The sequence below is a fragment of the Rana temporaria genome, chromosome 5 (assembly GCF_905171775.1).
Source record: "Rana temporaria chromosome 5, aRanTem1.1, whole genome shotgun sequence".
NCBI lineage: Eukaryota > Metazoa > Chordata > Amphibia > Anura > Ranidae > Rana > Rana temporaria.
The window spans coordinates 120,948,939-120,974,618 of NC_053493.1; the positions used below are offsets into that span (position 1 = coordinate 120,948,939).

The 25,680-nt window shown below is 45.1% G+C and overlaps 1 protein-coding gene across 1 annotated transcript in view; it reads right to left on the reverse strand.

Annotated features, from left to right (window-relative positions):
* CMTM7 (CKLF like MARVEL transmembrane domain containing 7) overlaps positions 1-23,522 on the reverse strand; it is a 63,481-nt gene extending 39,959 nt beyond the window's left edge. The window contains exon 1 of the mRNA XM_040353081.1: positions 23,277-23,522. Coding sequence (XP_040209015.1) covers positions 23,277-23,408 — 132 coding nt within the window. The 5' untranslated portion in view covers positions 23,409-23,522. The remainder of the gene's footprint in view (positions 1-23,276) is intronic.
* Positions 23,523-25,680: the final 2,158 nt, after the last annotated feature.

Genomic DNA, 25,680 nt, shown 5'->3' on the forward strand with positions numbered 1-25,680 from the left:
TTGAGTGACTTCTAAGCTAGTCATGTATCCTTCATCATTCCATCTTTGCTGGAGGGGATGTGGACAAAGAGGGACACATTTGGAAGGAGTGCCCCAATAATTGCCCCTTTTATATGGATATTAGATCCCAGATTAAACTAATTTTGGACATTGATCATCTAATTCTTCAATACCTTTTCTATGCTATGTACCCACAGTCCCTGTTAGCCATCCTTCTAAATGCAGCCAAGCGTTTAGCACAGAGTTGGTGGGTGGCACCCCTTCTTCTCTTTGATAATGATCTTACACCTCTGAATGGTGCACTGTTGCCAGCTCCCTTCACTGCAACCAGCGGGGAGATCTCTATCTCAGCTTAGCGTGGCACTGCAAGTTTCATTTGGATCACAATCTCAACTAGATTATATAGATCCTTCACACCTATGTAATCATAGCGCTTAATATGATGATAATTCGGTCATTATTATCTAATGGGAGCTACAATGTTCTGTCGCTCCATATGATATTATGGGCCAAAATTGGGTCTGTGTCCTAGATGGGTTATTTTTTGTTATTTTTATGTTTAGTGGATATTTTTAGATGTTTCCTTCTATCTGGAGTTGTTACGACACAGATCTTTTCTTTCCATTGCTTTCTTTTCCCTAATGATAGTTCCATTTCCTAACATACAATCTTAAATCCGATATTATAGAATGCAAACTGATATGCTTTCAGTAAGGATACTGCATTTCATTTATTTTTCCTTTTTCAGAATTAATTTTAGTTGTTAGAAAATCTTTTATACTACACACTGAGATAATGCAAGACCGTAAACTGTGACTATAATATTCGTTGTCAAGATGTATGATTCAGACCATTTGGGTGGTCTAATATTTTAAAATATTAAACATTCTTTAAATAAAGATTATATAAGAAAAGGGCAACACAAACAAGCCATTATTGCAACCCAATAATCTATAGCTAATGTCTGGAAGAAAACATGTGGAGAGAACATGTGCATTAGACCCAGTGGATATATGATAAAAGAAACCACGCTAATTGTGAAACAGAAATTTTAGGAACATTAGCTGCAAGCACGCTAGGCGATATTTACCATAGCATACTAATCAGTAAACAATAATTAGCTGCTCTTTAACAAATATGAAAAACACCACCGTGCTAGAGGCAGCGCCAAAGAGAGAAGTGTATCATTTGGAGAGAAAATAGATTTTATTTTATAACCTGAAGGTCTATTCACAATATGGTATAAACATTGATTGAGGTTTCAATGCTTTTATTAACAATACAGTACAAAATGAACCACAGGCTGTTGACGTAGCACCACATACAAGAAATGTTAGACTCAAACAAAAACAAAAACAAAAGAGAGGACTTTATAGGTTGCCACATATAAGCCCTAAATAAAGGAAATGAGTACTAGAGTCTTGTGTATAAAAGTATACAAAATATTGTACTATTGTAAACTGTGTCTAGTACTCATCTCCTTTATTTATGTGGCAACCTATAAAGTGCTCGCCTTTATTAACAATAGCGAATATTCTCTCTCTATCTAATCTATTGGTTTTTGAATTTGTTGATTTTACTGATTTTAATTCCTAATACATTTTTCTTACTCCTGTATCAATATTGTATATTTAGAATGTTAAAATAAATAAATAGTGCTGCGCTGTGTGATAGGGTAGATGAATGAAAGAAAGGACAGTTGCTATAACTGATATGTGAACATCAAAAAATATTAATCGCTGATATAGGTGATACAAATGACATCCAATCAAAAATACAAAAATACAGAGTGCTCAGTGATAATGAAGCATGCACTGCTATATAGTAGCAAACCTAAAGCAACACACATGAGTGATAATAAGAAATCGCATCAGTGTCCATGCAGAAAAACAGCAAAAACCAATGCTGTTTAAAAGATCAAAATATCAAAGGAACAATCAACAATAAAGTGCTGGTGCTTATGCCGAAATATTCAGCATGAATGAAGTGCAGAGAAGGAATTCCAATATCCTTATGAAGTTTTAGTGAGGGTGCCCCCTTACCTTACCTCTGGTACCTCTTAGTGGACTCTGGACTCAAAGTCCAGAGTCTGGCCGAGTCCAGAGTCCACTAAGAGGTAGCGGAGGTGACGCTTGAAAACTCGCCACTTGTTTTAATGCCTGTTTTTATTGCATTCATGTGAGTACCATAGTGTATGCCTTTTTTTTATTATTAAAAACTTTTAAATGATACTGCACTATTGGCGCTTTTTACCTCCCTGGGTGAGGGTCATTGTTGTCCATTGGACGTGACTCCTGAGGGGTACTTTATTCACAGAGAGAGATTACAGTTCATTGGGACATACCACGTTCTGAAACGACTGGAACACCGTTGGCCATAATATACATGCTGTTACCTTACAGCAGTAAGGTAAGTGGACACCCTCACTAAAACTTCAAAAGGATATTGGAATTCCTTCTCTGCACTACCTTCATGCTGAATATTTCGGCATAAGCACCAGCACTTCATTGTTGATTGTTCCTTTGATATTTTGATCTTTTAAACAGCATTGGTTTTTGCTGTTTTTCTGCATGGACACTGATGCGATTTCTTATTATCACTCATGTGTGTTGCTTTAGGTTTGCTACTATATAGCAGTGCATGCTTCATTATCACTGAGCACTCTGTATTTTTGTATTTTTAATTGGATGTCATTTGTATCACCTATATCAGCGATTAATATTTTTTGATGTTCACAAATCAGTTATAGCAACTGTCCTTTCTTTCATTCATCTACCCTATCACACAGCGCAACACTATTTATTTATTTTAACAATTTTGGGTTTGATACACCTTCAGTGTTGCAGCAGTATTCCCTTTCTATCTCTCTCTTCCCCTCCCCCCTTTTCTTTTCCCTCCTAACCCCCTCCCCCCACCCTTCCCTCCTCTTTGGTAGCGCGGTAATATCCTATCCACTATATTTAGAATGTTATTAATATATGAAATGATGCACTTACATTTTTATATTTATTGTTAGACATGAATTTGAGATGTTTGTTTAATTTTTGGCACCCCAGGGATATCAGATGAATCATTATTTAATAATTTTCATAGCTTCATGCAGTTTTTTTTATAATCATAATTTTCAATATTATAAAGTAGTTACTATACATTTCCTCAAGATGGCACTAGTAATGGTATTCAGTCATCAGAAACCATTTGAATTCAGAAAGAGGCTTGATCCTTTGTGGTATTGCGGTGCCCATTTTACATCTAGCTTGGTATTTTGGTGGCCATCTTTGATTCAGATCAAGGTATTTAGGTATTAGAATAGGGTGACCAGATGTCCCCGGTTTCCGGGGTCAGTCCCTAAACTGAGGACACTGTTCCCGGAGCAAGTATGTCCCCGTTTTTGTCCTCGGCAGGCAGGGTGGGCACTAGGTGCAGGGCCGATCCTGGGTGGCTGCTGAGGCAAGGGGGGTGCTGAAACCAGTGGCATACCAACGAGGGGCAGTCCTCCCCGGGTGCCACACACTGGGGGGTGTCAGGCTGGCAACGCCCGCTGTGACTGTTCTAATTTGAATCGGCCATCACACAAAGTCCTGCCTCCTGATTTGGCTCCTTTGATAGACAGCACACTTGTCCAATTCCGGGACATGTGCTGTCTATCACTGGCTTGTGTGATGATCCGGCAGGTTCTTCTCTACCTCTCTTCTCTGTGATCCCCTGCACTGGTCAGGCTGCATTGCTGGACACTGGTCAGGCTGCACAGATGGGCACTGGTAAGGGTGCACAGATGGGCACTGGTGAGGCTGAATTCATGTGCACTGGTCAGGCTGCATAGATGGGCACTCACTCCTGAGCCCTGCATTCTTTATGTTGTTCACTCCTGAGCCCTGAATTCTTTATGAAGTTCACTCCTGAGCCCTGAATTCTTTATGTTGTTCACTCCTGAGCCCTGAATTCTTTATGAAGTTCACTCCTGAGCCCTGCATTCTTTATGTTGTTCACTCCTGAGCCCTGAATTCTTTATGAAGTTCACTCCTGAGCCCTGCATTCTTTATGTTGTTCACTCCTGAGCCCTGAATTCTTTATGAAGTTCACTCCTGAGCCCTGCATTCTTTATGTAGCACGCTCCTGAGCACTTCTTAGCCCTGCCTTCTTTATGTGACGCAATCCTGAACTCTGCACTCAGTTTTTTTCTCTATCTTATCTTTATAACATTTGGTAATCATATCTCAAAAAATTCTAAGGCCTCGTACACACGACCGAGGAACTCGGCAGGCGAAACACATCGTTTTCCTCGTCGAGTTCTTGTTTGGCTTGTCCCTGGATTTAATTAAAAAAATCTGGTCACCTTATATTAGAAGCCATTTTCAAATTCAGAATAATGCTTGGTCCTTCTGTGGCACTGCGGTGGCCATCTTAGACCTAAAATGAGGCTTGGTTTTGCGGTGGCCATCCTTGATGCAGGTCAAGGTTTGGTTTCTGCTTTGCTTCCATTAAGGAGATGACAGTACATAGTGTCTTTGTCATTTGAAAACTTAATTTTTTACTAAACTAAACAGGGTGGAGCTACGCTAACGTTGTCACATACTGGAAGTGTCCCCAAAAGGTGGAATTCGGTCGACTTGTATATACAGTGCTGTTTTTTTTCCTCCTCATGTGAGTGCACTTTTAGTTCTTTTTAATAAAATTTATGGCAGATTTACATGGGTCTTCTTCTCTCTCTCTTTTTTTTTTTGTGTGGTTGCGTGGGGGACTTGGAGTGAGACATATGTGAGGAATTTTTGAGTGCTTTTTGGGCCACGTTTGTATACAGCGGAGTGCCTAAAATGAACCTATGTCAAGCCTGCAACCAGTGGGTGGTTCCTGAAGAGTGCCATTGTGGTGCATGTGTATAACAACATACGCCATACATGACCATAAGAGATATCTGTGGTGGACTTTGACTCACTGGCATAGGATACACTTTATTGGGCCAGATTCAGAGAGATCGGTGTATCTTTAGAGTGGCGTAGCGCATCTGATATGTGCTACGCTGACGTAACAGAGAGGCTCGTACTGTATTCACAAAGCACTTGCTCCCTTTCTTTCGCCGACGTAACATAAAATGTCCGGCGTAAGCCCGCCTAATTCAAAGTAGCAAGGCAGTGGGCGTGTAGTTTTATAATGAAGCGTGACCCCATGTAAATGCATGGCCGAACGAACGGCGCATGCGCGGACATGCTCAGAATCATGTCGCAAATACTCCCTAAGATACGTCGGCTCAATGCTTTTGACGTGAACGTAACCTACGCCCAGCCCCATTCACGTACGACTTACGTAAACAACGTAAACTCCGACGGCAGTTCCGACGTCCATACCCTAAACGACTTAGACCAGCTTTTTGGTGGTTTAACTTTACGCCGGAAAAACGCCTTATGTAAACGACGTAGATTACATCGACGGGCTCAAGTACGTTTGTGAATCGGCGTATCTTGCTCATTAACCTATTCAACGCGTAAATCAACAAAAGCGCCCCTAGCGGCCAGCGTAAATATGCACCCAAAATACGATGGCGTAGGAGACTTACGTTGGTCGTATCTTGGCAAAATTCAGGCGTATCTCATTTAAAGAATCAGCGCATAGATACGACGGCGCTCATTTGGACTTACGACGGCGTATCAGTAGATACGTCGGCGTAAGTCTTTGTGAATCCGGGCCATTGTCTTCAAGTGTACTTTTTTTGGGGAACTGTTTTACATTGGGATCTTAGTGATGTGTAACATGGACTTTCTTTACACTGCTATCTAGTACGGTGATGTTTTTCATATTTATTAAAGCGTTTCTTCTTTCATCACAAACCTTTTTCCCCTTACACCCACTTAATAAAATCAGTTCTACGGAGGTATGTAGGTATGACAGGTGCATGTATAGAGATATCTGTTCATGGAGCCACCATACTACATATATAATAATAATAATAATAATATGTACAAAGTTAACTACTCTTACAATTAACACAATTACACAATTACTGAAACCAAATAGCCATTTTTAACTTTGCAGACCAATATATGACAGTTTTAGATATATCTGGGGTGCAGCCAGTGAAATCTCATAAAAAATCAGCAAAACAAGAAGTTGCCAAGGAAAATCGTTTCATAACTTTTTGTAAGTAAGTCACATTGCTGTTCTAATTTTCCACAGAACTGCTGGCTGTAGTCTCAATACTGGTTCAGCTTGCACAGTGACAGCTTTTAATATATATGCGCTGGGTTATATTTTTTTGACAAGTAGCTTCACCTAAATGCAGATTATCTCCTGAACATCTGGAAGTTTTACTCCATTATTACAGAAGTACAGAGTGTTTTACCAAACTAACATCAGACTGCAACTTTTTATAGCCGACTTTATTTACTAGTACTGGCAGCTTGTGAATCCTCGCTGTTCACCAACTTGGAATGTTCTATAAACACGTTAAATAAGAGGCTTTAGAAATTTCTGTAAATGGAATTTCAGAAGACAAGGTGATATTTAACGGAGTAGTACATAACAAAATCTGTGTACGGTTTCCTAGCGCTCCAGAGAAAAGGCCCATTTATTCTGTAACATGATATATGCACACAGACAGAAGACTGTAGAACAATTGTGTCTAGCAAAGGACGCTCAGCAGGTAAATGTGACTTTTACTTTTGTAGAAAGTCTCATGAAATAAATACATTTTAAATAAAAGCAAAAATTAAAATATTACCCATATAACTAGGTAAGAAGCATGCGAAATGTAGCTTTAAAGGCTGCCACAACAGAAATACATTTTTACAAAATCATTGATTTTATATAGTAATTATATAAATAGTCATTAAATAATATACAGTTGTGGCCAAATGTTTGCGAATGACACAAATATTAATATTCACAAAGTCTGCTGCCTCAGTATTTATCCAAAATAATTCACAAAAATGTAGGCAATGGTGACTCATCCAAAGCAGTCAAAGTTAGGTGACAAGAGGCAATCCTGCATTAGTCACACTAACCAGATCATCATCAGATCATCCCTCTTATGTTCAGGATACTCGGGATGTTCTGAGTCATCTTGATGGGGTGGTCTTACCCCACGGGGCCCTACTCGTGGGGATCGACGTTGAATCCCTGTATACGTCGATACCCCATGAGTGGGGACTCATTGGAAGCAGTTATGCTTGAGCATAACTGCTTCCAATTCATGAATACAAACTATCGCCAGACTAGGGGAACCTCAATGGGAGCCCCTTGGGCTCCATCCTATGCATGTTTACATCTAGGGCTTTGGGAACATGAAATAGTGTACGCCTCATCTTTGTACCTCGGCCACTGTTGTCTGTGGCTGAGGTACATTGATGACGTGATCATGATCTGGGTGGGTACCCCCCAAGAGCTTGATTCATTCATGGAAGAACTAAACCAGAATGAGAGGAATATAAGGCTGACCTATACCTGGCATAGGGAATCCTTGTCTTTCCTTGATCTAACCCTATTCGCCCAAAATGGAAAAATTCTGACCAAAACCTTTAGAAAAGAGACTGCAGCGAATACACTCCTCTATGCTACCAGTGACCACCCTAGATCGCTTATTCATGGTATTCCAGTTGGACAGTTCCTCCGAACTCGAAGGAACTGTTCTAACGAAAATGACTTTGCATCTGAATCGCAAGACCTGTACAGCAGGTTTAGGGAGAGAGGATACTCTCATAACTGCATTCGCAAAGCCAAGAAACGTGCATACCAAACGGATAGAAAGGATCTTCTTGCTAAACGAAGTGTGGATAGGTTACAAGCACCTAAAACTCAAACCACCCCAATCAGGATAATAACAAAATATGGTGAACAGTGGGAAAAGGTAAAATCCATACTTAATCAGCACTGGCACATACTATCTGAAGCACCCATCTTGGGAAGTTTTGTTGGTGATCGTCCCCTTCTAACAGCAAGAAGATCCACTAACTTAAAAGACTGTCTGGTACACTCTGAGTACCAGAGAACTACTAAATCCAACTGGCTTACAGATCTGCCACCTCTAAAAGGGATGTATCCCTGTGGTAGATGCTCCATGTGTAAATATATAGAAAAAACTGATACCTTTCATAGTGCCGATGGCACTAAACACTTCAGAATCAACAGTTTCATTAACTGCTCGACTACTCGAGTAATCTACCTACTCACCTGTCCGTGCGGTCTGATGTATGTCGGTAAGACTAAACGTCAACTGAAAATCCGCCTAAGCGAACATGTCCAAAGCATTAACAAAAAAGATGACGATCGACCACTATCTCTACACTTTCTAAAATACCACAATGGTGTCCCGGATGGACTTAGATGTAGGGGTATCTACAGGCTTAATCTACCCCCAAGGAGGGGCGATTTTGACAGGATTCTCTATCGCAAAGAGAAAATGTGGATATACAATATAGGCAGTCTCCAGCCTCAGGGGTTAAATAATGAATGCAATCTAGCGGTCTTTTTGGACCCCTAGATCGCCCTTTATGGGTCACAGGTATTACTATGGTTGTTGAAATACCCTCTATGTCTAGCTTAAATTATCTAGGGTACATGACCTATGCTGCCATATTGAATGGAATATTACTGTGGGTCATTCTATCCTTTTCAAGTTTAGCTGATCTTTTGCCTATATATACCCCCCCATTTAATGGGATGACTCTAAAAAAATGTTCAATCTAAGTATTCTGTATGTTTTCATGAAAAAGGCATCCATTACTGGCAATTTGTTATTCTACTATAGCTAAATATGAGACTTATACCTGAGTGCCTTCAAACTATATGCAATACCTGTGTGCAAAATCGGAAGATATGGCACTGAGTGAGGAATGGAAATCTATGTAAATTATCCCTTTGCGATGTAAATGGTTAATAACCTCATTGGTTGATATATACCTTTTTAGATTTACCTATACCATTTTTCCTCAAACCAGTGTCATCTTCCCTATTAACAGGATACACCCTGCTATACAATCTTTATTTCTAATGTGATAAGATAATAATTCTTTATATTCACTACTTTAATTTTATTTTTTACTTGGGTATTTTTAAAAAAATCCGGCAAAAGCTACCATATCACTCCACTAGTTAGTCTGTTTGTCTTGAATGTCACTGTGTTGGATGTATCTGATTTCTAATTAACCCAGCTGAAATCAAACAATTACTAATGACCCTGGGCTATTTAATGGGAGATCTTGAACACACATCTATGCTCCGATGAAGATCTGTTAGGATCGAAACATGTAAGCATCACGCTTATCAGCGATGAAGCAGGACTGACCACCACTACAGCCACTTGATTATATTTTTACTGGGGGCCTTCTCTCCCAACTTAAGAATCTATTTTTACTGCAGCATACACCACTGCACGGACATCACTTTGAGACACACAGCAAGTATTTAAAACTGCATGCTGACTTCTTATTGCCTATCTACACTGCCATCTACTGGCATTCAAAGACATTACAAAGGCATCTATTCACCCTGGAACTGAATGGTCTGGCCTTGGTATGCAGAGGACCTGATCTGAGGGCGCACCTCCCACCATACCACTGAAGGAATCTGCAAAAAAACGCCGGCCTCTGTAACCAGAGGAATCTCTGAAATCTACAGATACTGACTACTTTCCAAGGGTGGTAAGATCTAAGCAATAAGCAGTTTTTGATATTGTGATCTGGTTTTTCAGCTGTACCGAAGTATGGTACATCTTGCTGATTGCAGCCTCTACAGCAATCCTTGCTTGGTTCAAACAGATCCCATTATATGGTAATCACACCTATCACTGCCAAACTAGCAGTGTTTCCAATGACTTACTTGCTGCTGTCTACTATTGAATTGTAGTTCTATCTACTTCATCTCCATGTGGAATTTGTCCTCTATGACCTGGTGATAGAATTGATTGGAACTGTATCTAGCTTCACAGATTTTTTTTGCAGCTATACTATCCTCAATCTAGCCCTGTGATTTATATATTCTTTATCATGCCCCAGTTCTTTGATTCCTGCAGGTGTATGTAAGCTGTGTGTATGATTGTGGTGGCCACTTGTCCTTGTTTAGACTAACGTCTAATTTTATTAGTGCTGTGGAGATACTGGCACTTTTTGTGTTATTAATGTGTTTTTTATGTGGATAATTAATAAATTGCAGTCATATTTATCCGTATTCCTTTTTGACCAATTCTTTTTTTCTCTCCCAATTTTTGATATGCCTCAGTATTTATGATGGCAAATTGCATATACTCCAGAATGTTATAAAGAGTGATCAGAGAAATGCAATTACCGTATTTATCGGCGTATAACACGCACCCTAACTTTAAGGCCCCGTACACACGAGAGGATCCATCCGCTGGAATTGATCCACGGACCGGCTCCCGCGGATAGATCCCCTGGTGTGTACAATCCAGCGGATCTGTTTCCGCGGATTTTTATCCCCTGGGATGGATTTCAAGCGGATAAAAATTTGAAGACATGCTTTAAAATCTATCCGCTTGAATCCATCCCAACGGATTGATCCGCTGGTCTGTACAGACTCACCGGATCAATCCGTCCGAATGGATCCCCCGCATGTGTCGTAATGATTCGACGCATGCGTGGAATTCCTTATATGACAGCGTCGCGCAAGTCGCCGCGTCATCATCGTGGCGACGGCGCGACACGTCATCGCGATGTGATTTCGGCGCGGATTTCGATCCGATGGTGAGTACACTCCATCGGATCCAAATCCGCGGAAATCCTCGAGAGGATTTATCCACGGAAACGCTCCGTTGAACCGTATCCGCGGATAAATCCTCTCGTGTGTACTAGGCCTAAGAGGAAAGTTTCAGGAAAAAAACTATCCACAGCCCCCTGTGTATAACACGCAGGCACAGTTTACCCTCTATTTTCAAGGTAAAAAAGTGAGTGTTATACGCCAATAAATACAGTATTTGCAAAATCCCTCTTTGCCATGAAAATGAACTACAACAACACTAATGTAACATTGGAGTGCCAGCTGTGAATGTCTATTTCTGTGGGGGTTCCACATGCAAATCTGCAGCAAGCCTTACACTACTTTCGACCATGGCTACCAATACAAAGTTCCCTTCATTGGTAAATGTTGACTGTCGGTATTGCAGATTCCATGAGTGGCTCCGGCAGTGCTCACCTGTCTGGGGGTCCTGGCTTGGGTGAAGGGGAGCAGCAGAGCGCCTGTTCCAATGAAGGGCACATAGTGACTCAAGCAGCAGAGCACAAAAGGTATATACCAGGTAGATGGCGCAATGGCAAGTCAGTGAGGTTTATCTCACCTTCCTGAGCCCTTCTGGGCTGGCCCTGCTATTGCCCCAGAGACAGTAGAGACCGCAGCAGGAACACAAGCATAGTGGCCAACATGGTGAGATCCTGATGGCATTGAAATACCACCGCCGACCAGACAAGAGGCAGCAATGTGAGTGGCCACAAATACAATTCAAGCCTCACTCGCTTGCCTGCCACCCACCCCCACCATGCGGCCTGACCCGTTAACAGGCCACAGACTTCTGCTCTATTGTTTTGTGTACAGCTGTCCAAGTAATTTACTGAGAGGAGAACAGAGAAAAGTGATGGCATCACCAGCATCCTGCTTTTCTTTCATTGTCCAAACACAAGCTAGGGCAGGTCCAAGGACAAGCTGTAGTTCCTAGATGCATTGTGTTTAGAAAATGTTTCAATTCAAAAAATGACAATGCATTTTTGTCGCCAGTGCAACATGAGCCCCTGAATAATAAAAGTGTTTTCCGTTTACCTCCACTAGTTCAGTCAATAAATCAACAACCTACTTAGCTTCACTGTGACTAACATGCAATCCAGCAGCCAGAATAGGAGTTTCCATTACATGCTTCTCAACAGTTGTTTGCTTTGTTCCTTCAAAGCTCAGATTGAAGTCAGGGGTTGGAAAATGCTACAGATTTGTTAGACATTATGGGATGGAAGCTCTGATCTACAAGAATGCACAGCACACAACATACGCAGAGCGGGCTGCACGGGATAGGCTGCAGGTAGACTTGTTTGCCCTCCAAACTACACAGTCAGCTGTATAGGGAGTGGGTCATGGTTGTAGTGCAATGCCTCCATGTTTGTGAGGCTTCATAAAATAATGTCCACAGCCTCCCCAAGAAAAAAGCAGTTTCTAAACAGGACAGTCTGGTTTAAACTTGGGCAGGTGGCAACCCTAGCCCAAACTGACTTGCCCAAGCTTCCTTGTCCCTGTTATCAGAATTTTATGGATAAGCTCCTAGGTTTTCTCCAAGGTATTTGTCGTTGACAAAACTTCTAAGGGCACTGAAAAGATCTTATTATCTCACTTGTCATCACAATTTTTTTTTTTAATCACTTAAGGACCGGACCAATATGCAGCTAAATGACCCAAGGGGTTTTTACAATTCGGCACTGCGTCGCTTTAACAGACAATTGCGCGGTCGTGCGACGTGGCTCCCAAACAAAATTGGCGTCCTTTTTTCCCCACAAATAGAGCTTTCTTTTGGTGGTATTTGATCACCTCTGCGGTTTTTATTTTTTGCGCTATAAACAAAAATAGAGCGGCAATTTTGAAAAAAATTCAATATTTTTTACTTTTTGCTATAATAAATATCCCCCAAAAACATATCTAAACATTTTTTTTTCCTCAGTTTAGGCCGATACGTATTCTTCTACCTATTTTTGGTAAAAGAAAATCGCAATAAGCGTTTATCGATTTGTAAACGCTATAAATTTTGCGCAAACCAAATAGGGGATAGTTTTATTGCATTTTTATTAATTATTTTTTTTTTACTACTAATGGCGGCGATCAGCGGTTTTTTTCGTGACTGCGACATTATGGCGGACACTTCGGACAATTTTGACACATTTTTGGGACCACTATCATTTTCACAGCAAAAAATGCATTTAAATTGCATTGTTTATTGTGAAAATGACAGTTGCAGTTTGGGAGTTAACCACAGGGGGCGCTGTAGGAGTTAGTGTTAACTTTGTGTGTGTTTACAACTGTAGGGGGGTGTGGCTGTAGGACTGACGTCATCGATCGAGTCTCCCTTATATAAGGGACCACTCGATCGATACGCCGCCACAGTGAAGCACGGGGAAGCCGTGTTTACATACGGCTCTCCCCGTTCTTCAGCTCCGGGGAGCGATCGCGACGGAGCGGCTATAAACGAATAGCCGCGCCGTCGTCCCGGATCGCTCCCCGAGGGGATCCGACCGCCGCGTGTAGCGGGGGGGGGTCCCGATCGGACCCCCGGCCCACGTCTAGGCAGGCACGTACAGGTATGTTGATGTGCCTGTCCGTGCCATTCTGCCGACGTATATCTACATGAGGCGGTCGGGAAGTGGTTAATTAAGGAATTCCTCCAACATGCTCCTTAATGCCACACCCTACCCTAGGCCTGGATAGATCTTAATACAATTTAGGAGCCAGCAACAATGCAGCTTTAATCCATCCTCTTTCCCCGCGTGGCCACATTGGTGGAATAGAGTGTAATGATTTCCACATCAGCCCGGCTTAGCAGTAATTGTTAACTATAATGCTTCCACAATCAGATGGACAGGATTTGTCCAGCCTTGTCCCAACCATACAGAACGCCAGAAATGTTGGCATACAAAGAGACACCAAAACAATTTTTAGATACCAGAATGCACATGTACCTTGCTCACTATGTACAGTAGATGCAGACATAGGGGTAGATCCACAAAGAAATTACGCCGGCGTATCTACTGATACGCCGGCGTAATTTCAAAATTCCCGCGTTGTATCTTTGTTTTGAATCCTCAAAACAAGATACGACGGCATCTCGGCTAGATCCGACAGGCGTACGTCTTTGTATGTCGTCGGATCTAAGATGCAATTTTTCGGCGACCGCTAGATGGCGTTCCCGTCGTAATCCGCGTCGAGTATGCAAATTAGCTATTTCCGACGATCCACGAACATACGACCGGCCGTCGCATTTTTTTCCGTCGTTTCCGTCTGGCTTTTTCCGGCGTATAGTTAAAGCTGCTATATGGTGGCGTACTCAATGTTAAGTATGGCCGTCGTTCCCGCATATAATTTTGAAAGTTTTACGTCGTTTGCGTAAGTCGTCCGTGAATGGGGCTGGACGCCATTTACGTTCACGTCGAAACCAATGACGTCCTTGCGACGTCATTTGGAGCAATGCACCCTGGGAGTTTTTACGGACGGCGCATGCGCAGTTCGTTCGGCGCAGGGACGCGCTTCATTTAAATGAAACACGCCCCCTACCCGCGGAATTAAAATTCTGTGCCCTTACGCCGCGAGAGATAAGCTACGCCGCCGTAACTCATGGCGCGGATTCGTTGAGGATTCAAACCAACTACAAGTAAGTTACAGCGGCGTAGCGTATCTTAGATACGCTGCGCCCAGCACAGATGTATGTGGATCTGCCCCATACACTTTAAAGTGAGGCTTTGGTAGCAAGAGCCAAAACAGCAACCCTATGGTCAACCAGGGTTAGTTCTTGGGATCGGCCTTTGGTAGGTGAGCATGGTGATTGATGACAGTTCTCTTTTTCCTTGTTTCGGGTTTTAAGTGACAATAAGTGGAATCTGCCCGGCTGCGACTGGGTATTCCCTTCATCGCTGCTCTTTGTACAGCTTTATCAAATAGTTTCAAATACATTTAGCACCTGGCAGGTTGGCAAGCTTAGTTGGGCATAGGCCAAAACAGTCACAATAATAAACACATTTGAATACAAAGCATATACAAGACAACCTGCCAACTACAAAAAGCCTTTGCTTCAAACAAAGTTTGGAATGCCTAAGTTCTTGTATCCTGCGCCTGGCATAAATCTTTTTGCATTATGCGTTTTTGTTTACTGACAGTTGCTGGGCATGTAAAAATGAAAAATAATCATAATATTTCCAGTAACCAAAGGAAAAATTGGAATGAGCTGCTGCTGAAAAACAGTCATCTTTTTAAGCAAATGTTACAGTCCCGAAAACAAGATGATACTTCCGTTAAATAAAAGTAGAATATTAAAGAGGAACTTCAGCTTCCAGTATAAAAAAATGTAATACTTAAATTATTCACTGGGTAATGCTCCATAAATTTACTCACAGATCCAGCGAATTCACCATTGTTCTGTTGTGATTCGCAGCTCTGCTTCACACCCAGTTCCATGCCAACATCTATTGTTCTTACATAATTTGGTAGCCTGCTATTTCTTCCTGGATTTTGCATCCGGTCCCTAGATGACATGCTTAGGCATATGCCCCTGAGCCCCCTAAGGTGCACGATGTGAGTATCTGGGAGGCTTCGGGCAGTTGGGGGCTACATTATTCTCGACTAGATGAGAAATCTGGAAGTGTGAGGCTGTATATAACCCCCTAGGTGTCAACCCCTTCCCAGCCAGGGAATCCGATAATAATGTCACTGGTGATGACAGTAAGTCAGTTCCCCCCCAGCGTCAGTTATTGACAGATTGTCCGCCGCAATATCGCAGTCCCATTATAAGTTGTTGATCGCCGCCATTACTAGTTTAAAAAAAGTAAAGATTCCAGTATATACACTGAGCAAAATTATAAACGCAACACTTTTGTGTTTGCTCCTTTTTTTCGTGAGCTGAACCTAAAGATCTATGACTTTTTCTATGTACACAAAAGGCCCATTTCTCTCAAATATTGTTCACAAATCTGTCTACATCTGTGTTAGTGAGCACTTCTCCTTTGCTGAGATAATCCGTCCACCTCACAGGTGTGGCATATACAGATGCTGATTAGACAGCATGACAATTGCACAGATGTGCCCCACATAAAAAGGCCACTCTAAAATGTGGCGTTTTATCACACAGCACAATGCCACAAGTTTTGAGGGAGCGTGCAATTGGCATGCTGACTGCAGGAATGTCCACCAGAGCTGTTGCCATTAAATTGAATGTTCATTTCCCTACCACAAGCCGACTCCAAAGGCCTTTTTAGAGAATTTGGCAGTACATCCAACCGGCCAACACAACCGCAGACTAGGGTTGTCCCAATAACCACATTTTTAAGACAAGTACCGATACTTTTTTTCAAGTACTCGCCGATACCGATTACCGATAATTTTTTTTAATGTCATGTGACAGTGACGCATTAATGGCTGGCACTTATAGATGGCACTGACTGATGGGCACTAAAAGATGGCACTGACTGATGGCTGGTAGTGGCACTGATGGCTGGGCACCGATAGGTGGCACACACTGATACCTGGCACTGATAAGTGGCACTGATTCAGCATTGGTGAGCAGTGCACTGATAGATGGCATGCACTCATGGCTGGCACTGATTAATGGCAGGCAGTGGCACTGATGGATGGGCAATGACTGATGACCACTGATTGCTGGGCACTGACAGATGGCACTGACACTGATGTCTGGGCACTGATGGATAGACACTGATGTCTGGGCACTGACAGATGGCACTGGCTGGGCACTGACAGATGGCACTGACAGATGGCACTGAGAGATGGCACCTGATGGCTGGGCACTGGCAGATGGCTGGGCACTGATATCTGGCACTTAATTACATGAGAGGAAAAGGAAAACTAAAATATTTTACTATACTGCCTACGTCACCCATTTTGGTACACCCTGCACTCGGCTGCATAAAAGCAGCAGCGGACATCTTGTTACACCCAGCTCAAACTATATGGGCTGGGTGTAACAAGATGTCTGCTGCTGGCTTAATGTGGCCAGGTTCAGGTGTACCAATTTGGGCGTCGGGACGTTCAAGGCAACACATAGCATCACTGGACAATGATAGCGTGTTGCGCCCTCCACCCCTGCCAGCTTACTTGCACCAGGACTCTGCTCGGATCTTTGCTCCGACGACAACTCCGCCCACAGCTCCGCCCGCTGACTCCGCCCAGCTTACTTGCACCAGGACTCGCTCGGATCTTTGCTCCGACCACGATTCCGCCCACAGCTCCGCCCGCTGACCCCGCCCGCGACTCCGCCCAGCTTACTTGCACCAGGACTCGCTCGAATCTTTGCTCCGACCACGATTCCCACAGCTCCGCCCGCTGACTCCACCCACGACTCCGCCCGCTGACTTCCTGTTTACACGATGCCTCGCTCCCTCTTATCCTAGGTATCGGGTGAAGCATCGGGAGCATTTGCGCGAGTACAAGTACTCGCGCAAATGCTCAGTATCGGTCCAGATACCGATACTAGTATCGGTATCGGGACAACCCTACCGCAGACCGCATGTAACCACAACACCAGCCTAGGACCTCCACATCCAGCATCTCCACCTACAAGATCGTCTGAGACCAGTCACCCGGAAAGCTGCTGCAACAATCAGTTTGCATAACCAAAGAATTTCTGCACAAACTGTCAGAAACTGTATCAGGGAAGCTCATCTGCATGCAGTCCTCATCGGGGTCTCGGCCTGTACAGTTCATCGTCCTAATCAACTTGAGTGGGCAAATGCTGACATTCAATGGCGTCTGGCACTTTGGAGAGGTCTTCTGTTCACGGATGAATCCCTGTACTAACAGATGGCAGACAGGGTGTATGGCGTTGTGTCAGTTGAGTGGTTTGCTGATGTCAACATTTTGGATTGAGTGGCCCATGGTGGCGGTGGGTTTATGGTATGGGCAGGCATATGCTATGGACAACGAACACAGGTGCATTTTATTGATGGCATTTTGAATGCACAGAGATACCGCAATGAGATCCTGAGGCCCATTGTTGGCCATTCATCCACGACCATCACCTCATGTTGCAGCATGATAATGCACGGCCCCATGTTGCAAGGATCTGTACACAATTCCTGGAAGCTGAAAACACTTTCAGTTCTTGCATGACCAGCATACTCACCGGACATGTCACCCATTGAGCATGTTTTGGATGCTCTGGATCGGTGTATACGACAGCGTGTTCCTGCCAATATCCAGCAACTTCGCACAGCCATTGAAGAGAAATGGACCAACAATCCACAGGCTGCAATCAGCAACCTGATCAACTCTATGCGAAGGAGATGTGCTGCACTGCGTGAGGCAAATGGTAGTCACACCAGATCTGACTGGTATACTATATACCAAGGGTATGCAATTAGCGGACCTCCAGCTGTTGCAGAACTACAAGTCCCATGAGGCATAGCAAGACTCTGACAGCCACAAGCATGACACCCAGAGGCAGAGACATGATGGGACTTGTAGTTTTGCAATATCTGGAGGTGCGCTAATTGCATATCCCTGCTGTAAACTGTATATGTATTCATTAGCGAATGTGTGAAAGGAAGAGGTGAGGAGTAATAGTATGGGAAGTAGAAAAAGGGGATGAAGGTCCACTTTACCTATACAAGACTAATTTTCTATAGTAAAGTACACGCCTAATATAAATGCACTTTCCTAAAATCAGCTACAGATAAATTCTGGTTTCACTCAGTGAATATACTAAAGGGCACATAAGTAAAAGAAGACAGACTGTTCATCTTTTCCAAACCACAACTAACCAAATTTACAGTTTCTGGGGAAGTTACTTTTTTGCAATTCTATTCACATGTGGGTGTTGTGACAGTGTATATATAGAGCAGGTAGTGGTATTTTGTAGTGGCTTTAATTGTGAATAGCACCCCATGCAATGTATCTCGGAACGCAATGCACTGCAGTGCGATTAAAAGCACAGTACAGTTTAGTGGGAGTTATTTGGTCATGTGCCCACAATCAGCCTTTCCCCTTGCAGGACTATCAATCTATTTCTTAGGCCAGTATTTTGGAATCCGAGATAAATGGAAATCTGAGTAAATGATAATAATTATTTACAATAGGGTTGTCCCGATACCACTTTTTTAGGACCGAGTACAAGTACCGATACTTTTTTACAAATACTCACCGATACCGAATACCGATACTTTTTTTTAAATGTGTCCCCAAATGCAGCCATGTCCCCCCACATATATCCAGCCATGTCCCCCCACATATATCCAGCCATTTCCCCCCACATATATCCAGCCATGTCCCCCCACATATATCCAGCCATTTCCCCCCACATATATCCAGCCATGTCCCCCCACATATATCCAGCCATGTCCCCCCACATATATCCAGCCATTTCCCCCCACATATATCCAGCCATGTCCCCCCCACATATATCCAGCCATGTCCCCCCCACATATATCCAGCCATGTCCCCCCCACATATATCCAGCCATGTCCCCCCCACATATATCCAGCCATGTCCCCCCACAGATGCAGCCATGTCCCCCCCCAGATGCAGCCATGTCCCCCCCCCATATCCAGCCATGTCCCCCCAGATGCAGCCATGTCCCCCCCAGATGCAGCCATGTCCCCCCACAGATGCAGCCATGTCCCCCCCATATCCATCCATGTCCCCCCACAGATGCAGCCATGTCCCCCCATATCCAGCCATGTCCCCCCATATCCAGCCATGTCTCCCCCCATACAGCCATGTATCCCCCCATGCAGCCATGTCTCCCCCCATGCAGCCATGTCTCCCCCCCCATGCAGCCATGTCTCCCCCCCCATGCAGCCATGTCTCCCCCCCATGCAGCCATGTCTCCCCCCCATGCAGCCATGTCTCCCCACCCATGCAGCCATGTCGCCATGTCTCCCCCCCATGCAGCCATGTCTCCCCCCCATGCAGCCATGTCTCCCCCCCATGCAGCCATGTATCCCGCCCATGCAGCCATGTATCCCGCCCATGCAGCCATGTATCCCGCCCATGCAGCCATGTATCCCGCCCATGCAGCCATGTATCCCGCCCATGCAGCCATGTCTCCCCCCATGCAGCCATGTCTCCCCCCATGCAGCCATGTCTCCCCCCATGCAGCCATGTCTCCCCCCATGCAGCCATGTATCCCCCCATGTAGCCAAGTCTCCCCCCATATCCCGCCGACTGTGTAATACGCGCCGGGAACATTACAGCTTAGAATAGCTGTAATGATTGGCGCCGCACTGCGTATAGACACTCCCCCTCGCTCGGGATTGGACAGTTCACCCGAGCAAGGGGGAGTGTCTATGCGCGGCGCGAATCATTACAGCTATTCAAAGCTGTAATGTTCCCGGCGCGTATTACACAGTCGGCGGTAGCGGGGAAGCGGCGTAACGGCGGCGGGTTGCGGCGTAAAGGCGACGTTGACGGCGGGGGGGGGGGAGTATTCTATTTGGGTATCGGGGGTATTTGCGGGAGTACGAGTACTCCCGCAAATACTCGGAATCGGTCCCGATACCGATACTAGTATCGGTATCGGGACAACCCTAATTTACAACACAGTTATGCTCAGTATACAAACAACTACTGATAATGGCCACTCCACCCCATGAATTAATTTACTGGTCATAAGCTGAAGAGCAGATTTACCGGTACAATTCAAATAAGAATGAGGCTGTTCCCCAAAACTGCACTGACTTGAATGTGACCTGATAACAGCATCTTTATAGCAGGGCTGGAGTGTGAGAGGAAGAAGCAGCACAAAACCCAATCAGTTCACATCCTGACAAGAAGCATGCTGATGAGAAGAGAGCAGAGTGACAAACAGAAGAGCTAATCACTGCGCTTCCTTTCCTTCACTGACCAGTCACAAAATGGTCCAGGATGAACTGGGCACAGAGGAAGTGTTTTGAATGTTACTGACCATCAGAATGAGGGCATCTAGTGACAGGAAAAATGCATTGTGGGGGGAAATCTGAATTGTTCTGTGTTCTGTTATTAAAGCTTTTTTTGGAGCTATTCATTTTTATCTTGTTATTTTTGGCTGGAGTTCTGCTTTGAATATATCTGGAAATAGTAAAACATACAAAAACACACTGAAACCCAACAAAAACAACACCTGTCATATTTATAAATAATCAGCACTGAGATGGGAACAGGCACTATTCTTATTATAGGGCCCTATGAGATCTGTAATCACTGGATTCAATTGTAGATTGTGTTTGTCTGAATGTTCTTTAACCAGCAGAAACAATATAAAAGTGACATCAGTTCACAGAGGTCTCCATACGGTATATGTCTGATGGGTATACTGCTTGTGATCTAAATATACTGTATAACATAAGATTCGGAGGGCATCCTTCACTCGCCATATATAGCATGTAACTGATGACACAAGTCTGCCCTCCTCCTCTGTGGGAAGCCCACATGCCAGGCTATGTTTACTTACTGACAGCTCCAGCTTTTACTCATACACTGAGACTTGTAATGCTGTGCCATTCATCCCTATGGAAGGGGAACATTTCCTAACATCCAGACCTAAGATGAAGAAAGTAGGATCTGATTTCCTCAGAACTAGGTGTCAGTGCGGCCCTATTCCAGCGACATGCCCCTTTACCAATAGATAACAGGACACGTGATATACAGTATATCAGTGGCGGCTGGTGCTCAAAATCTTTGAGGGGTGCAAACAAACTAAAAAAAAAAAAAACATCAATTACAGCCTTACTATGCCCATCAAATGCAGCCGCTGTACCAAACGCAGCCACTGTGCCCATCAAACGCAGCCACTGTGCCATCAAACGCAGCCACTGTGCCATCAAACGCAGCCACTGTGCCATCAAACGCAGCCACTGTGCCATCAAACGCAGCCACTGTGCCATCAAACGCAGCCACAGTGCCATCAAACGCAGCCACTGTGCCCATCAAACGCAGCCACTGTGCCCATCAAACGCAGCCACTGTGCCCATCAAACGCAGCCACTGTGCCCATCAAACGCAGCCACTGTGCCTTCTAAACGCAGCCACTGTGCCATCAAACGCAACCACTGTGCCATCAAACGCAACCACTGTGCCTTCTAAACGCAGCCACTGTGCCATCAAACGCAGCCACTGTGCCATCAATCGCAACCACTGTGCCATCAAACGCAACCACTGTGCCATCAAACGCAACCACTGTGCCATCAAACGCAGCCACTGTGCCTTCCAAACGCAGCCACTGGGCCATCAAACGCAGCCACTGTGCCATCAAACGCAACCACTGTGCCATCAAACGCTGCCACTCTGCCCATCAAACGCTGCCACTGTGCCCATCAAACGCTGCCACTGTGCCCAAACGCTGCCACTGTGCCCAAACGCAACCACTGTGCCCATCAAACGCAACCACTGTGCCCATCAAACGCAACCACTTTGCCATAAAACACTGCCACTGTGCCCATCAAACGCTGCCACTGTGCCCATCAAACGCAGCTACTGTGCCCAAACGCTGCCACTTTGCCCATCAAATGCTGCCACTGTGCCCATTAAATGCTGCTACTGTACCCATTAAATGCTGCTACTGTGCCCATTAAATGCTGCTACTGTACCCATTAAACACTGCCACTGTGTCCCAAATGCTGCCATTGTACCATTTGAATGCTGCCACTATCCTGCCCCCGCCCGTTGTCTGCCCGGTGACTTGTCCTCAATGTTCCCCTATGGGGGAAGTTCCTTCACTGACTGCGCAGGCGCAAACTTCCCGACGGAAATCTCCGAACCTCGCCCGACATCCAGGCTCATTCTTTAACATCCCCGTGGATTGGAGGATGTTAAAAAAAGAGCCAGGAGGCCGAGCGAGCGAAGCGAGCCGTCCGAGCGCAGCGAGGACGTGAGGCCGACTGGCCACTTTCCTCTAAGTCCACGTCGCCCTGGATGCCGGCCGCCGTTCGGGGATTTACGTCAGCAAGTTTGCACCTGCGCAGTGCTTGAAGGAACTTTCCCGATAGCTGGAACCATCTCAGCGCATCAGTTCGCGCATGCGCTGGAACTTCCGTGATACCTGGAACCAGCACGGCAGATCACCGGCACTTACCCTGTCTCAGGGTGGGCAGCGGGTGATGGCGGCAAGCAGGGAGCGGTGTCCGGTGTCTTCTCTCACCCGCTCCTGCCGTTCTCTCCTATGATTGGATGCCCGATATAGGATTTCAGCAAATCAGGTGACAGGTAACAGACCGGAGCACCTAAAGCACCTAAATGGCAGAGAGGCTGTTCAGTGTTAGGAAAGCGTGGCACTCGCTGTTCACCTTTTTTGACACCTATTAGAGCCTATGGCTCCAATCAGGTGATTAAAAAAAATACCTCTAATTCAGGTGCCCGTCCCCCGAAAAGGGGACCCCCTTCCCCAGGAGAGGACACCCGGCCGGGGGGGGGGGGGGGGGGCACATTCACAAAGAAAACGTAACTTTTACAGAAGACAGACAAGAGCAGCTAAGTTTACTAATAATATCACCAACTACAGTATATACTATATAAAGAAGCATCCCTACAGACGTGCTAGAAGAGGAAGCGGCCCTGGGTCTGCTGGGAGTTGTAGTCCTCCTACACATACACACAATGGAGGGTTCTTACCGCCTGGCACAGCTTGAGGATGGCGGAGATGGAGCCGGGGTATTCTCTGTCCACCAGTCCCGGGCTGCTCTGCTGGACGTTACTGCTGCTGGAGGTGGTCCGGACCACGGAGACTGAACTGTGCTGGGACATGGTACCTCAGTCCGGGGAGAGGGGACACCGACCGGAGGATGGAGGAGGGGAGAGCCGGGGCGGGACGGTGTATAGAGTCAGTGTACAGCCCCGTATACAGTATATATACAGTGAGTATACAGGCCGCCCCGTCCGCTCCTCACACAGACCGTCTAACTTCTTCACACAGAGCCGTGTGTGATATGAGGGGAAGTCTGTACACAGTACTGGGGGCGGGGACATCCCAAACACCCAATAATATGAGGGGATTGCTGATCCTGGGGGGATCCTTACTGGAACCAATACCTTCCCTGCCATCATTGTCCGTGTACAGTCCTGTGTGTGGACATTCCTCCTCTCACCGATACCAACCATGGGGCACTATTCTTCCTCCTACTAATACCAACCACTGGGTACTTACTATTCCTCCTCTCACCGATACCAACCATGGGGCACTATTCTTCCTCCTACTAATACCAACCACTGGGTACTTACTATTCCTCCTCTCACCGATACCAACCATGGGGCACTATTCTTCCTCCTACTAATACCAACCACTGGGTACTTACTATTCCTCCTCTCACCGATACCAACCATGGGGCACTATTCTTCCTCCTACTAATACCAACCACTGGGTACTTACTATTCCTCCTCTCACCGATACCAACCATGGGGCACTATTCTTCCTCCTACTAATACCAACCACTGGGGACTTACTATTCCTCCTCTCACTGATACCAATGATTGGGCACCATTCCTTCCACTGACACCAACGATGGGACACTATTTCTAGAAATGATGGGGCACTATTCCTCTTAATACCAGTGATGGGACACTATCCCTCCCAATGACACCAGTGATGGGGCACTATTCCTCCCAATGACACCAATGATGGGGTACTAATTCCTCCCAATGACACCAATTATGGGGTACTAATCTTCCCAATGATTGGGTACTATTCCTCCCACTAATACCAATTATGGGGCACTATTCCTTTCCCAACTGATAGCAGTGATGGGGCACTATTTCTCCCAATGATACTAGTGATGGGGCACTATTCCTCCCAATGATACCAGTGATGGGGCACTATTCCTCCCAATGATACCAGTGATGGGGCACTATTCCTCCCAATGATACCAGTGATGGGGCACTATTCCTCCCAATGATACCAGTGATGGGGCACTATTCCTCCAAATGATACCAGTGATGGGGCACTATTACTCCCAATGATACCAGTGATGGGGCACTATGCCTCCCAATGATACCAGTGATGGGGCACTATTCCTCCCAATGATACCAGTGATGGGACACTATTCCTCCCAATGACGGGACACTAATCCTCCCAATGACACCAATGACGGGGCACTATTCTTCCCAATGACACCAATGATGGGGTACTAATCCTCCCAATGACACCAATGATGGGACACTAATTCCTCCCAATGACACCAATTATGGGGCACTAATCTTCCCAATGATTGGGTACTATTCCTCCCACTAATACCAATTATGGGGCACTATTCCTTTTCCAACTGATAGCAGTGATGGGGCACTATTCCTCCCAATGATACCAGTGATGGGGCACTATTCCTCCCAATAATACCAGTGACGGGGCACTATTCCTCCCAATGATACCAGTGATGGGGCACTATTCCTCCCAATGATACCAGTGGTGGGGCACTATTCCTCCCAATGATACCAGTGATGGGGCACTATTCCTCCCAATGATGGGACACTATTCCTTCCAATGATACCAGTGGTGGGGCACTATTCCTCCCAATGATACCAGTGATGGGGCACTATTCCTCCCAATGATACAAGTGATGGGACACTATTCCTCCCAATGATACCAGTGATGGGACACTATTCCTCCCAATGACACCAATGATGGGGAACTAATCCTCCCAATGACACCAATGATGGGGCACTATTCCTCCCAATGACACCAATTATGGGGCACTAATCTTCCCAATGATTGGGTACTATTCCTCCCACTAATACCAATTATGGGGCACTATTCCTTTTCCAACTGATAGCAGTGATGGGGCACTATTCCTCCCAATGATACCAGTGATGGGGCACTATTCCTCCCAATGATACCAGTGACGGGGCACTATTCCTCCCAATGATACCAGTGATGGGGCACTATTTCTCCCAATGATACCAGTGATGGGACACTATTCCTCCAAATGATACCAGTGGTGGGGCACTATTCCTCCCAATGATACCAGTGATGGGGCACTATTCCTCCCAATGATACCAGTGATGGGACACTATTCCTCCCAATGATACC